The sequence below is a fragment of the Gorilla gorilla genome, chromosome 1 (assembly GCF_029281585.2).
Source record: "Gorilla gorilla gorilla isolate KB3781 chromosome 1, NHGRI_mGorGor1-v2.1_pri, whole genome shotgun sequence".
Lineage (NCBI taxonomy): Eukaryota > Metazoa > Chordata > Mammalia > Primates > Hominidae > Gorilla > Gorilla gorilla.
The window spans coordinates 231,658,478-231,671,602 of record NC_073224.2 but is presented as its reverse complement, the minus strand read 5'-3'; the positions used below and the strand labels follow the sequence as shown (position 1 = coordinate 231,671,602).

Below are 13,125 nucleotides of genomic sequence, written 5' to 3'. Positions count from 1 at the left end.
CTAAGACACTGAACAACCAAACCCATGGACTGACGGGATATGAAATTGACGTGGGAGGAGATCAGGCAGGTGCTGGGGCTGCCTGGCGCAATGCACGGAGCCAGAAGTGCTGTTATGGGGAGGGTGTTATTGTTTTAGTGGGTGCAGCAAAGGGTGGTTTAGCCAGCTGGGCGGATCAATTGTAAATTGTTATTTACAGTTTCTGAGCCTTTAAAAGAAGAGCTTCGCCGGAATCAGTCTTCATTACAGATGTGCAGCACGATGAGGGCCCTGGTGCTTCTGCTGTCCCTGTTCCTGCTGGGTGGCCAGGCCCAGCATGGGTCTGACTGGACCTACTCAGGTAAGCCCCTAGCTTCTGCATGCTCCCCCAGTTACCCTCACGCCCTTACAACAGGACAAGTGCACTTCTTCTTCTTCTTTTTTTTTTTTTTAGACAAAGTCTTGCTCTGTTGCCCAGGCTTGAGTACAGTAGTGTGATGTTGGCTCACTGCAACCTCCGCCTCCCGGGTTCAAGTGATTCTCCTGCCTTAGCCTCCCACGTACCTGGGATTACAGGTGCCTGCCACCATGCCTGGCTTATTTTTGTATTTTTAGTAGAGACAGGGTTTCACCATGTTGTCCAGGCTGGTCTCGAACTTCTGACCTTAGGTGATCTGCCCATCTCCCAAAGTGCTGGGATTACAGGCATGAGCCATTGCGCCCGGCCAAGAGTCCTCCTTTAGGGCATTTCACAGGATGGCCAGGCAGCCCACCTGCCGTATGTTGGGGGTCTGCTCATTGTGGCTTCAGATGTTACCTTTTCAGTGTCTCAGAAGGTATGGAGAACAAGCTGAACTTAAAATTCAAATAAGGAAAAGAAGGAAATAGCTTTCCCCTTCACAAACTCCTGATTTACTTACAGGCTTTTTGCTTTAAATTTTTTTCCATCCACGGTGTTGGCTGGTTCAAAAGCACACTCACTGCTTCTCTTTGTAAAACCATTTGCTTTGTTGGTCCATGTAAGTGGAAAACAAAGTTCTTAGAAAAGACTCTCGGTAACCTCACGGAAGGTGCTGTGGGGTTTGCGAGACCTTCTTTCTTGGAAATTTCATGGTAGGCAGTTTACCCAGAACATCTTGACATAAGGACCCAGTTCCCTTTGATCTGTGGGCTGCCAGAACCAGAGGTTTTTTTTTTTTTTTTTTTTTTTTTTTGAGACAGAGTCTTGCTCTGTTGCCCAGGCTGGAGTTCAGTGGTGCCATCTCGGCTTACTGCAACCTCTGCCTCCTGGTTTCAAGTGATTCTCATGTCTTAGCCTCCCAAGTAGCTGGGATTACAGGCACTCATCACCGTGCCTGGCTAACTTTTGTATTTTCAGTGGAGATGGGGTTTTACCACGTTGGCCAGGCTGTTCTCAAACTTCTGACCTCAAGTGATCCGCCCACCTTAGCCTCCCAAAGTGCTGGGATTACAGGCGTGAGCCACCACGCCAGGCCCCAAACCAGACTTTTAAAATGTGAAATGTAAAATCCTGGCATTCAACATGGGTTCTGGTCCACATGTGAGCCAAAGCTAGAAGGCCGTGTCTGTGGACTTTGTGGACACTAAACAGCCCTTTCCAGGGGCAGTGAGGAGAGCTTCTTCCCACATCCCCCTCCTTTCCGTACGGGACCATGGATTGGGGCCCATGAGGAGGCTGGTGGCCCCTGGCTGATGCAGGAAGTGAGACAAACATCTGCTTCCTGCAGAGTCTGCCCCAGTTCAGCTGCTCCGGAAGCATTCCTTCAGGGTGATCTGTTAAGTCAAGGGCAACGGAATTAGGGACATCCTGGGAGGTTCAGAAAGTCCAGCCAGCTCTGAACAACCGCTCTGTTCCTGAGCACAGTGATCTTACACATGGCAGTGCCTCGGAAGCCTGGGGCATTCTGCTTCACTTGGCCAAGCAGGGCAGGCAGGTGGTTCAGAGGTGAAGGAAGAGAGAATTCAGACAATGAAGTCCTTGTCCTTCCCAGGCTCTGCCCAGCCTCTGAGACAGTGGGCTTCCTGGAAAACTACTAGGGGCTCCAGGAGAACTTGAGAGTAGCTTTTGTAAATGCCTTCCAGGGAAACCTGAGAGATGTTCCGGCATTGACAGTGCCCTGGGCCAAAGCATCTTGCTCTGAGAAGGCGTTGTGCTCCAGGCCAATTGCCTTGATTACAAACCAAAAAGCGGTGAGGGCCCTAGTACAGACACCTTTTTTTTTTTTTTTTTGAGAGTTTCACTCTCGTTGCCCAGGCTGGAGTGCAGTGGCGCGATCTCGGCTCACAGCAACCTCTGCCTCCTGGGTTCAAATGATTCTCCTGCCTTAGCCTCTCAAGTAGCTGAGATTAACGGCATGTGCCACCACGCCCGGCTGATTGTTTTTTATTTTTAGTAGAGACGGAGTTTCTCCATGTTTGTCAGGGTGGGTCTCGAGCTCCCAACCTTAGGTGATCCGCCCGCCTCGGCCTCCCAAAGTGTTGGGATTACAGGCATGAGCCACCGTGCCCAGCCACAAACACCTTTCTTAAAACAAGCTGTGTACTCACCACACAGCTACCCCCGAACAGGGAACAGAGGTGGGATTCTCCATGTCACGTGGCTGACTCCAAGCTCCACAGCTGTATGGGAGCCAAGTCACCATGATAATCACTCACCTATGTTACTCTGTCCCCTACCATTATCAACCCTCTCTGAAAAGATAAACTTTCTCCTTATGAATTTTAAAAAAGTACTCATTCTAGGTCGTCCTGGAACCCGATGCTTCCTTAGTTTCCCTGAATCCATAAGTGTAGACACCTAGATGGTCTTTACCATACGGGAATCCATAAAAGGGGCTGGAGCAAGAAAATAGTGGTCGGGGGTTCCTGCAGCATGGGGAGGTGGGGGCTGTGTTCCTGTTGGGGGCATGGAAGGACAACTGGGCCCTTGGGAGAAAATGAGGAAGAGGCCCCTGGAGCAGCACAGGACGAGCAAAGCCAAAGATCCCTCCATGCATTCACCAGCTGGAAATAAGTCAAATGAGAGCAAGAATTTACGTATAAGACTCTCAGGCCGGGCACGGTGGCTCACGCCTGTAATCCCAGCACTTTGGGAGGCCAAGGTGGGTGGATCACCCGAGGTCAGGAGTTAGAGATCAGCCTGGTCAACATGGTGAAACCCCGTCTCTACTAAAAATACAAAAATTAGCCAGGCGTGGTGATGCATGCCTGTAATCCCAGCTACTCGGGAGGCTGATGCTGGAGAATCTCTTGAATCTGGGAAGCAGAGGTTGCAGTGAGCCAAGATTGCACCACTGAACTCCAGCCTGGGTGACAGAGCGAGACCCTGTCTCAAAAAAAAAAAAAGACTTCCATTGATTTCAAAACACTAAGTCTTGCTCCCAGGGCCAGCAGTTGCCACAGGAAAGTTGGAGGTTAGCACCAAAGCCCCCCAAACACCAGAGTCCTTGGAGTTGACCTTGTTGTCTTTTTGGCCTCCTTCTGGGGGACCTGCTTCTGCTTTCTGGAAGGTGCCTCCGTGGGTCCCCGCCCAGCAGGCCCTGGCCTCTGGCCTGGTGAGCTTCCTCCAGAGTGGGCGCGGCCAGGCAGCCCCTTGAACTGTGTCTTTCCTGTCTTAGAAGGGGCACTGGACGAAGCGCACTGGCCACAGCACTATCCCGCCTGTGGGGGCCAGAGACAGTCGCCCATCAACCTACAGAGGACGAAGGTGCGGTACAACCCCGCCTTGAAGGGGCTCAACCTGACAGGCTATGAGACCCAGGCAGGAGAATTCCCCATGGTCAACAATGGCCACACAGGTAAGAGGAAGGGGTGGTGAGGGGCTCCAGTCCACGGGCAGCCTGCAGGGGAAGGCAGATGACACGTGTCCCTGCCAGGAATGGCTTGCACAGAGACACAGAGCACGGCCTCAGAGCTGGAGGCCTCGAACATGAGGGTCGAACATGAGGGCTGACTGGCCCCGAAACCTAGTGGCTCTTCCAGAGAGGGCAGCATCCGTCTTTCGACTCAACTCCCTGCTGGTCCCTTCCTGCCGCGTTATCCTCTTACCCGAGCTCACCCAACCCACCCAGCAGGTGACAGGCAGGACAGGCTGTGCTGCTGAAGCCACCCTTCCCACGGGGGCTTTTTGTCCATCACCTTGGGTCAGCTTTTCCACATTTCCTATGTTGAGTCTATTCAGCTCAAAGCACCTGACAGGTAGGACCAGGGTTTCTCAGAGTTTTAAGAAGAAAGCTCTGGCTTTCTGATCCCTACAAGAAAGAAGGTGAAGGTCAGACAGAAAAAGCAGGGCTGTGGGGATGCCCCACTTCAGGAATCAGATATAAGAAACTGTAAATTTTATTTATTTTTTTGAGACAGAGTCTCACTCTGTTGCCCAGGCTGGAGTGCAGTGGCGTGATCTCAGCTCACTGTAGCCTCCACCTCCTGGGTTCAAGCAATTCTCCTGCCTCAGCCTCCTGAGTAGCTGGGATTACAGGCATGCACCACCATGCCCAGCTAATTTTTTCTGTATTTTTAGTAGAGACAAGGTTTCACCATGTTGGCCAGGCTGGTCTGGAACTCCTGACCTCAAGTTATCTGCCCACCTCAGCCTCCCCAAAGTGCTGGGATTACAGGCACGAGCCACCAGGCCCGGCCTGGAAACTGTGAAATCTGTGCTTTACTTGTGCAGAATATCCTCCTGATTTTCCAAGTTGGCTCGACTCCTCTGAGCCTCACGACCACCCCAGGAGGGGGCATTTTTTAGGCAGGAAGTCTGAGGCCTCAGGAGGTCGAGGGACTCACCCAAGGCCACACACTGTCTAATGGCCAAGATGGGCTCACACCCCCAGATGTCAGGTTTCTTGGCCACATCCTTCTTAGGTACTGCACTCTCTCACTCCTGCTTGGGTTGAGATACTTCCCTGCCTGCCACACAACGATAGGACAGTCACTGGACTTGGCCAGGCATGGTGGCTCATGCCTGTAAACCCAGTACTTTAGGAGGCTGAGGTGGGAGGATCACTTGATGCCAGAGTTTGAGACCAACCTGGGCAACTTGGTGAGACTTCATCTCTACAAAAAATCAAAACATTAGCCAGGAGTGGTGGTGAGTGCCTGTAGTCCCAGCTACTCGGGAGGCTGAGGTGGGAGGATCACTTGAGCCTGGGAGGTCAAGGTTGTGGTGAGCCGAGATTACCACTGTACTCCACCCTGGGCAACAGAGCGAGACTGTTTCTTTAAAATAAAAAAAAAAGGGTCACAGGACTTAGTTTTCTTATCTTGCACAATCAAGAAAATAAAACCAGCCTGGTGAGGTGGTTCATGCCTGTAATCCCAGCACTTTGGGAGCCCGAGGCGGGCAGATCACCTGAGGTCAGGAGTTCGAGACTAGCCTGGCCAACATGGTGAAACCTTGTCTCTACTAAAAACACAAAAATTGGTTGGGCGTGGTGGCGCATGCCTGTAATCCCAGCTACTCGGGAGGCTGAGGCAGGAGAATCACTTGAACTCAGGAGGCAGAGGTTGCAGTGAGCCAAGATCGTGCCATTGCACCCCAGCCTGGGCAACAAGAGCAAAACTCAATCTCAAAGAAAAAAAAAAAAGAAAAAGAAAGAAAACCAATTGTCCTTTATAGGGTTGGTGAAAGTAGCAAATTGGAGAATGAAGCTCTGTCTGTAAAAGGACTCAGGTTTATGTGGCCAGGAGCCCTGAAATACACAAAGAATGAACAAAAGCCTCATTTTCATCATAATGTCGAGCTCTTGTTTCCAAAATTACTCTCTGATGCTTCCAGATTGGCAGGCGGAACTCTTCCTCCCCTCCTTGTCCTCTCCTTGTGGAGAAGGGGCGAAGCACAAAGGCCAAAGGCAGTGGCTTTGTTCACCCTCCCTGGACAGCGGGTGGGAAGCAATCATTGATGGAGGATCTCTATGGGCAACCCTTGCTGAGTGCGGGCTTCGTGCTGAGGGCCCAGAAGAGGGAAGGCATATGGAGGAGAAGAGCCCAGCTTCCCAAGGGGCTTGCAGCGGCTCCCTCCTCCCAATTTCCAGAGGACCCTGTACCTTCTTCCTTTAGGGCTCTGCTCAAATTTCTGTGGTCCGGAAGCCTGTTCCTTTGGGGTTCTCACCTCGCACGACAGCATGTCGGACATTAGAGTGGACCCAAAGTTCACATTAATTATATATATATTAAAAACAATTTTTTTTTCTGAGATGGAGTCTTGCTCTGTCGCCCCGGCTGGAGTGCAGTGGTGCAATCTTGGCTCACTGAAACCTCCACTTCCCAGATTCAAGCAATTCTCCTGCCTCAGCCTCCCTGGTACCTGGGACTACAGGCATGCGCCACCACGCCCAGCTAATTTTTGTATTTTTAGTAGAGATGCGGTTTTGTCATACTGGCCAGTCTGGTCTCAAACTCCTTGCCTCAAGTGCTCTGCCCACCTTGGCCTCCCAAAGTGCTAGGATTACAGGCACGAACCACCAAGGCTGGCCATAATTCTATTTTTCGATGTAAAGGGTTTTTTTCTGAGATGGAGTCTCACTCTGTCACCCAGGCTGGAATGCAGTGGCATGATCTTGGCTCACTGCAACCTCTGCCTCCTAGGGTCAAGCAATTCTCATGCCTCAGCCTCCTGAGTAGATGGAACTACAGGCGCACACCACCACCCCCAGCTAATTTTTGTATTTTTTGTAGAGATGGGGTTTCAGCATGTTGGCCTGGCTGGTCTTGAACTCCTGACCTCAAGTCATCCGCCCACCTCGGCCTCCCAAAGTGTTGAGATTATAGGCGTGAGCCACCGTGCCCAGCCTGATATAAAGTATTTGGAAAGATTTTTATAATTTAGCTTTTGAAGTTATTTGGCTATTGCCATTGGCTACTTTTCAGCAAGCTCCAAGCACATTCAGGAATTCTACTGAAGGGGGAAAAAAAAACTAATCTACAAACTTTGAATCTAATGAGATTTTGATGAACACTAAGCTTAACAGTAAAGTTGACATGACGTATTAAAGATTTGTTAATTTTTGGTTTTGCAAGATTCTTTTATTTGAGACGAAGTCTTGCCCTGTAGCCCAGGCTGGAGTGCGGTGGCGCGATCTCGGCTCACTGCAATCTCCGCCTCCCGGGTTCAATCGATTCTCCTGCCTCAGCCTCCTCAGTAGCTGGGATTACAGGCACGTGCCACCACGCCTGGCTAATTTTTGTATTTCTAGTACAGACAGGGTGTCACCATGTTGGCCAGGCTGGTCTCAAACTCCTGACCTCAAGTCATCCGCCCACTTCGGCCTCCCAAAGTGCTGGGATTACAGGCATGAGCCACCGCGCCCAGTCAGGTTTTGACAGGTTTCTAATCACATGTATCGAGCAATCATTTCAGTGTCATGAAAATCCTGTGTTCCACCTGCTCATCTCTCCCTTCCTTCCTAAAACCTGGCAATCACTGATCTTTTTATTTGACCTATAGTTTTTCCTCTTCCAAAATGTCATATGGTTGGAATCACACAGCATGTAGCCTTTTCACATTGGCTTCTTTCACTTAGCAATATGCATTTAAGTTTCCTCCATGTCTTTTCATGGCTTGATAGCTCATTTCTTTTCAGTGCTGAATATTCTATTGCCTGGATGAACCAGTTTATCCGTTCACCTATCCAAAGACATCCGGGCTGCTTCTCAGTTTTGGCAGTTATGAATAAAGCTGTTATAAAACCCATATGCAGGCCAGGCATGGTGGCTCATGCCTGTAACCCCAGCACTTTGGGAGGCCAAGGTGGGAGGATCACTTGAACCCAGGAATTTGAGACCAGCCTGGTCCATGTAGTGAGACCTACGAAAGTAATAAAAAAATTAGCCTGGCATGGTGGCTCAAACATACAGTCCTGGCTACATAGGAGGTTGAGGTGTGAGGCTCACTTGAGCAGCTTGGGAGGTCAAGGCTGCAGTGAGCTATGATTGCACCACTGCACTCCAGCCTGGGTGACAGAGCAAGACCTTCTCTCAATCAATCAATCAATCAGTCAATCAATCAATCAATCAATTCCATGTGTGGGTTTGTGTGTTTTCAGTCCATGTGGGTAATTACCAAGAGCTTGCTTGATTGTATAGTAATGTCAGAGGCGTTTGAACCAGAGTGACCCCATCTTGAACAGGGGGTGGGTAAAATAAGGCTGAGACCTACTGGACTGCACTCCCAGGAGGTTAAAGCATTCTCAGTCACAGGATGAGATAGGAGGTTGGCACAAGATACAGGTCACAAAGCTTGCTGATAAAACAGGTTGCAGTAAAGAAGCCTGACAAATCCTACCAAAATCAAGATGGCCACGAGAGTGACCTCCAGTTGTCCTCACTGCTACACTCCCACTAGCGCTATGACAGTTTACATATGACATGGCAACATCAGGAAGTTACCCTATGTGGTCTAAAAAGGGGAGGCATGAATAATACACCCCTTGTTTAGCATATAATTAAGACATAACCATAAAAACGGGCAACCAGCTGCCCTTGGGGCTGCTCTGCCTGTGGAGCAGCCATTCTTTATTCCACTACTTCTGTTTTTTTTGGAGACAGAATCTTGCTCTGAGGCTGGAGTGCAGTGGTGCTACCTTGGCTCCCTGCAACCTCTGCCTCCCAGTTCAAGTGATTCTCGTGCCTCAGCCTCCCAAGTAGCTGGGTTTACAGGCATGCACCACCATGCCCCATTAAGTTTTGTAATTTTAGTAAAGACGGGGTTTCGCCATGTTGGCCAGGCTGGTCTTGAACTCCTGACCTCAAGTGATCTGCCTGCTTCGGCCTCCCAAAGTGCTGGGATTACAGGCGTGAGGCACTGTGCCTGGCCTATTCCTTTACTTTCTTAATAAACTTGCTTTCACTTTATTCTGTGGACTCACCCCAAATTCTTTCTTGTGTGAGATCCAAGAACCCTCTCTTGGGGTCTGGATTGGGACCAGTTTTTGGTAACATATAGACCAAGTTGGAAATAATTGACATTGAGATAGTATTAAGTCTTCCTATCTGTGAACATGGAATATTTCTCCACTTATTTAGTTCTTCCTGATTTATTTAATTAGTTTTGTGATTTTCCTTATATAGATTTTGTCCATATTTTTGGGTTATTTTTGTATTTTTAGTAGAGACGAGGTTTCGCCATGATGGCTAGGTTGGTCTTGAACCCCTGACCTCAGGTGATCTGCCTGCCTTGGCCTCCTAAATTGCTAGGATTACAGGTGTGAGCTGCCGGGCCTGGCCTCCTCATTTTAAAATTAAATTTAAATTAGATTCAACATTTCAATAAAGAGAAATTCAAATTGAAACACAGGCTGTTGAAACAAAGACAAATTGCTACAAAATTTCTAAAATGAACTCCCAATTTCTCTGTTTTGCTGCAGACTAGTAACAGTTGGTGGGCCGGCACTGATCCATTAATATATATTGCCCAGGTGCCGGCACTGATCCAGTAATATATATTGCCCAGGTGCCGGCACTGATCCATTAATATATATTGCCCAGGTGCCGGCACTGATCCAGTAATATATATTGCCCAGGTGCCGGCACTGATCCATTAATATATATTGCCCAGGTGCCGTGGCTCACCTATAATCCCAGCACTTTGAAAGGCCAAGGCAGGTGGATTGCTTGAGCCCAGGAGTTTCAGACCAGCCTGGGCAACATGGTGAAATTCTGTCTCTACAAACAAACTTAAAAATTAGCTGGACATGGTGGTGTGTGCCTGTAGTCCCTGCTACTTGAGGGGCTGAGGCAGGAGGATTGTTTGAGCCTGGGAGGTCGAGGCTGCAGTGAGCTGAGGTCATGCCACTGCACTCCAGCCTGGGTGACAGAGTAAGACCCTGTCTCAATTAAAATATTTTTAAAAAAGCACAGTAACAGGCTCAGGGTTGTGGCTCTTTTCCAATTGGGCCTGTGTGGGCCTGTCAGTGTAACCAGAAGTAACACACACCGTCTCCCGGGAGCTGTGTTTTGGGGAAATTGTGAGGACCTCTCTCATTTCTCCTGTGGTGCTTATTGTCCATTTAGGGAGCTCTGCTGGGCTCCTCAGCTCCTCGGCTCCCATCTGCTTTCAGCATCACTGACCTTGCACGCCTCCTTTTAAGGCCCTTCCGTCCTTTTCTTGCAAGCATTGATTTTTGAGGCCAGCCACATCTCAAGCTCTAAATACAAAGCATTTGTTCTGCCAAACAGCCGGTGAAAACCTTTCAGGCCAGATTACTGCATTACAGCACATTACGTTATGAATTTAACCATAGCTCCCCGCTCCTTTAGACAATTTGGAAAGAAAGAGGGGGGCACGTGACAGGTTTTAAATACCTCATATTTGCTATCTTTTAAGAAAATATTCTTGTTTACAGCCACCATTGATGACTTTAAATAGGAAGATCTTGCCAGGCGCAGTGGCTCGCGCCTATAATCCCAGCACTCTGGGAGGCTGAGGAGGTTGGATCACTTGAGGTCAGGAGTTTGAGACCAGCCTGGCCAATATGGTGAAACCCTGTCTCTACTAAAAATACAAAAATTAGCCTTGCATGGTGGCATATGCCTGTAATCCCAGCTACTGGGGAGGCTGAGGCAGGAGAATTGCTTGAACCCAGGAGGCGGAGGTTGCAGTGAGCCTAGATCATGCCACTGCACTCCAGCCTGGGTGACAGAGCAAGACTCTGTCTCAAAATAAATAAATAGGAAGATCTTGCTCATGAGACACATGCTGCCTGGCCCTTCCCAACGCCGAAATTATATCCTCATAGATATTTTTCTTAGTCACTTTTCGTAGTAACTGAGTCCGTTTTTTTCTTTTTGTGTAGTTCATTCCAAAAGGCAGAGATTTCAGCTGGGCGTGGTGGCTCACGCCTGTAATCCCAACACTTTGGGAGGCTGAGGCAGGTGGATCACTTGAGGTCAGGAGTTCGAGACCAGCGTAACCAATATGGTGAAACACCGTCTCTACTAAAAATACAAAAATTAGCCAGGCATGGTGGCGGGCACCTGTAGTTCCAGCTACTCGGGAGGCTGAGGTGATAGGATCCCTTGAAGCCAGGAGTTGGAGGCTGCAGTGAGTTGCTGCAGGGAGTCATCATTGTGCCACTGCACTCCAGCCTGAGCAACAGAGTGAGCATGAAAAAAAAAAAGAAAACAGTTCTAAGAGGCCCCACTTCCTATTCTTATACCTTCGGCAAATTCCAAACTTGGCCAGAGATAGAGAGTAGAATTCTAGTTTCCAAGCCCATTGGCCATAATTTTTCAGGACCTTCCCTTTCCCTGGGGCCAGCAAGCTGGACCTGCCACTGTGTGGTCCTGCCTCTGGCCTGTTGGTTCTGGGCGGGAAGGAGCGTGCTGGGGAGAGGCACTTGCCCAGCCTGGTTTACTTAGTGCCTGGCCTCCATCCTGACCTCACCCTGTGCCCTGTGCGCAAATGCCTCTTCTCCTTTGGTGACCCTGCCCATGGGGCATTCTAAGCCAGTCTATGGTATTGGCTTGCCCTGGGCTCAGACAGGTGGGAGGTGAGCAGAGAAGCTACCCAGCCTGTAGGCCTGACCCCTCTGTGTTCACCTACTCTGCTCTCAGCCCCACCTTCTCTCTCCAGTGCAGATCAGCCTGCCCTCCACCATGCGCATGACAGCGGCTGACGGCACTGTATACATAGCCCAGCAGATGCACTTTCACTGGGGAGGTGCGTCCTCGGAGATCAGCGGCTCTGAGCACACCGTGGATGGGATCAGACATGTGATTGAGGTACCTGAGGACCCCCACTGTGTCCTCTTTCCTTTGAACCCCGTAGTCACATTTCATTTTATTTATTTTGAGACAGAGTCTCACTCTGTTGCCCTGGCTGGAGTGCAGTGGCGCGATCTCAGCTCACTGCAACCTCCGCCTTCTGGGTTCAAGCAATTCTCCTGCCTTAGTCTCCCGAGTAAATGGGATTACAGGCACCCGCCACCATGTCCTACTAAGTTTTGTATTTTTAGTAGAGACGGGGTTTCACCATTTTGGCCAGGCTGGTCTCGAACTCTTGACTTCAGGTGATCCACCCGTCTTGGCTTCCCAAAGTGCTGGGATTATAGGCGTGAGCCACGGTGCCCGGTCGTCACTTTTCTTATTAAAATAGCCAAGGCCGGGTGCACTGGCTCACACCTGTAATTCCATCACTTTGGGAGGCCAAGGCAGGGGAATTGCTTGAGCCCAGGAGTTGTAGATCAGCCTGGGCAACGTAGCGAGATCTTGTGTCTACAAAAAAAAAAAAAAAAAAAAAAATTAGCCAGGAGTGGTGGTACACGCCTATAGTTCCAGCTTCTGAGGAGGCTGAGGTGGGAGGATCGCTTGAGGCCAGGAGGCTGAGGCTGCAGTAAGTCCTGATCATGCCGCTGCACTCCGGTCTGAGTAACAAAACAAACAAACAAAAACAGCCAAAAGACTGTGCAATGGTAGCAGTTAAGTCATCCTGAAGTTGAGTTTATTTTTTATTCACTCAGCAACTATTGACAGATCACCACTTTGTGACAGGGGTTCAGGCAAGGTCCTGCCCTCACAGGACTCAGGTTGGCAGGACTTCACAGCCCACAGGGTGTGGCAAGCCCTCCTTTGTTTCAGCTGGATTTCTATGTGTTAGATTTTCTTTGTTTCTTGAGACAGAGTTTTGCTCTTTTGCCCAGGCTGGAGTGAAGTGGCATGATCTTGGCTCACTGCAACCTCCGTTCCCTGGGTTCGAATGATTCTCCTGCCTCAGCCACCCAAGAAGCTGGGATTACAGGCACCTGCCACCATGGCTGGCTAATTTTTGTACTTTTAGTAGAGACGGGGTTTCGCCATGTTGGCCAGGCTGGTCTCAAACTCCTGACCTCAAGTGATCCACCTGCCTTGGCCTCCCAAAGTGCTGGGATTACAGGCATGAGCCACTGTGCCTGGACTGTGTTAGATTTTCTGAGTTCCCTCTTTTGCCAGAATCCATCCATAGGATGACTACACGTTAACAGTGGTTGCCTGGGACAAGGGGCGCAAGCTCACTCTCCCTGCAAAGCCCCCAGACACTCCAGGAGAACCCAGCGTCCTCATGTGATCCCTTCAGACTCTGCCAGCTTGTCTGCCTGGAGGGAGGTGTGGTCGGGAAATGGCCTCGAACTGCCATCTTCCAGAATCCCACTC

The 13,125-nt window shown here is 49.8% G+C and overlaps 1 protein-coding gene across 4 annotated transcripts in view; it reads left to right on the top strand.

Moving 5' to 3' along the window:
* Positions 1-242: 242 nt before the first annotated feature.
* CA6 (carbonic anhydrase 6) overlaps positions 243-13,125 on the top strand; it is a 33,289-nt gene continuing 20,406 nt past the window's right edge. For 3 of the 4 annotated variants that reach the window (XM_055383833.2, XM_055383830.2, XM_063706582.1), the window contains exons 1-3: positions 246-340; positions 3,618-3,797; positions 11,570-11,718. In XM_055383833.2, coding sequence (XP_055239808.1) covers positions 250-340; positions 3,618-3,797; positions 11,570-11,718 — 420 coding nt within the window. In that variant the 5' untranslated portion in view covers positions 246-249. Of the gene's footprint in view, positions 341-3,617; positions 3,798-11,569; positions 11,719-13,125 lie in introns of all 4 variants that reach the window. The other variant, XM_019037140.4, reaches the window with a different exon arrangement.